Source organism: Aplysia californica, unplaced genomic scaffold (genome assembly GCF_000002075.1).
Source record: "Aplysia californica isolate F4 #8 unplaced genomic scaffold, AplCal3.0 scaffold00099, whole genome shotgun sequence".
Lineage (NCBI taxonomy): Eukaryota > Metazoa > Mollusca > Gastropoda > Aplysiida > Aplysiidae > Aplysia > Aplysia californica.
Window position 1 is genome coordinate 1,655,559 of NW_004797369.1, and position 1,067 is coordinate 1,656,625.

At 49.3% G+C, this 1,067-nt stretch overlaps 1 protein-coding gene across 1 annotated transcript in view; it reads right to left on the reverse strand.

Annotated features, from left to right (window-relative positions):
* Positions 1–286, reverse strand: part of LOC101859319 (peripheral plasma membrane protein CASK) — a gene marked incomplete at its 5' end in the record, with an annotated part of 33,909 nt that extends 33,623 nt beyond the window's left edge. The window contains 1 exon segment of the mRNA XM_013080779.2: positions 35–286. Coding sequence (XP_012936233.2) covers positions 35–286 — 252 coding nt within the window.
* Positions 287–1,067: the final 781 nt, after the last annotated feature.

Sequence of the window (1,067 nt, forward strand, 5' to 3'; positions counted from 1 at the left end):
TCCGCCCGTGCCCCACCCAGTCAGCCACACTCACCATGGGCTCATCAGTGTTCTTCTGGAACTGCACAAGACGCACTCTCAGGACGCCGTCTGCCGAGTCCCCTCTGTAGCCTCCGCCCCCTCCGCCATCCAGCTCTCCGTTGCCCCGCCCCCCTCCGCTCATGCTGCCATTGACGTAGTTGTGGGCGGGACCAGAAGACGTGTGGGAGGGGCCTGGTGACGGGTGGTGGGCGGACTCTTCGCTGTACACTTCATGGGCCACCACGTCATGAGATTGAAGCAGAGCCTGGGAGGAGAGGGAAAACAAAATATGAGGATATGTCAGGGATAGTTTACAATTAGGCGTTTGTTTGTTCGTTTGTTTATCAGTTTGTTTGTCTGCCTGTGCAAATGGGTTAGAACCACTTTGAGAAACGGGTTAGCATCACTTCAACAAATGGGTGCACCCACTTCGGCAAACGGGTCAGGAAAAAGAGTTAAGAGTCTGAATTCGGATAACGTCTTATTGAGGATTATCTGATTATCCGGATATTTATCCGGATTTTGCCCACTTCTAATGTGGAACACCAGCCTACCTTTAACGCTATTTCGTGCCCTCAGAACGACAGGGTTCCTACTCCACTTTTAGCGTTAGTTTTTGTAAGAGTCTTTTTGTTTTAGTAGAGGTTTTACGGCGCTTGCAACTGCATAAGGTCATAATGACTTAGGGGGGGGGGGGCACAAAAACCCCCAAAACAAAAAACAACAACCCAAAAAACAAAACAACACAAAAAAACCCCCCCACAACAACCCCAAAAAGCACCATGCAGTGATTTTTGTTTGTTTGAGTAAACAGAAATACATCGACAAAATAACAGTCAGTTAGTGCTGGTAAAAAGTAAAACAGACAGACAGAAACAACAGAGTGAAAGTAAAGAAACAGGATCTACCAGCAGCGCCTTCCAACCACCCACATCACGGAGTTAGGACCCTGTCATTCATTCTAAGGGCTTGGGTGGCGTCGGTGGCCTAGTGGTTAGGTTACCGGACTCGTAATCGTGAGGTTGCGGGTTCGGGGGTTCGACCCT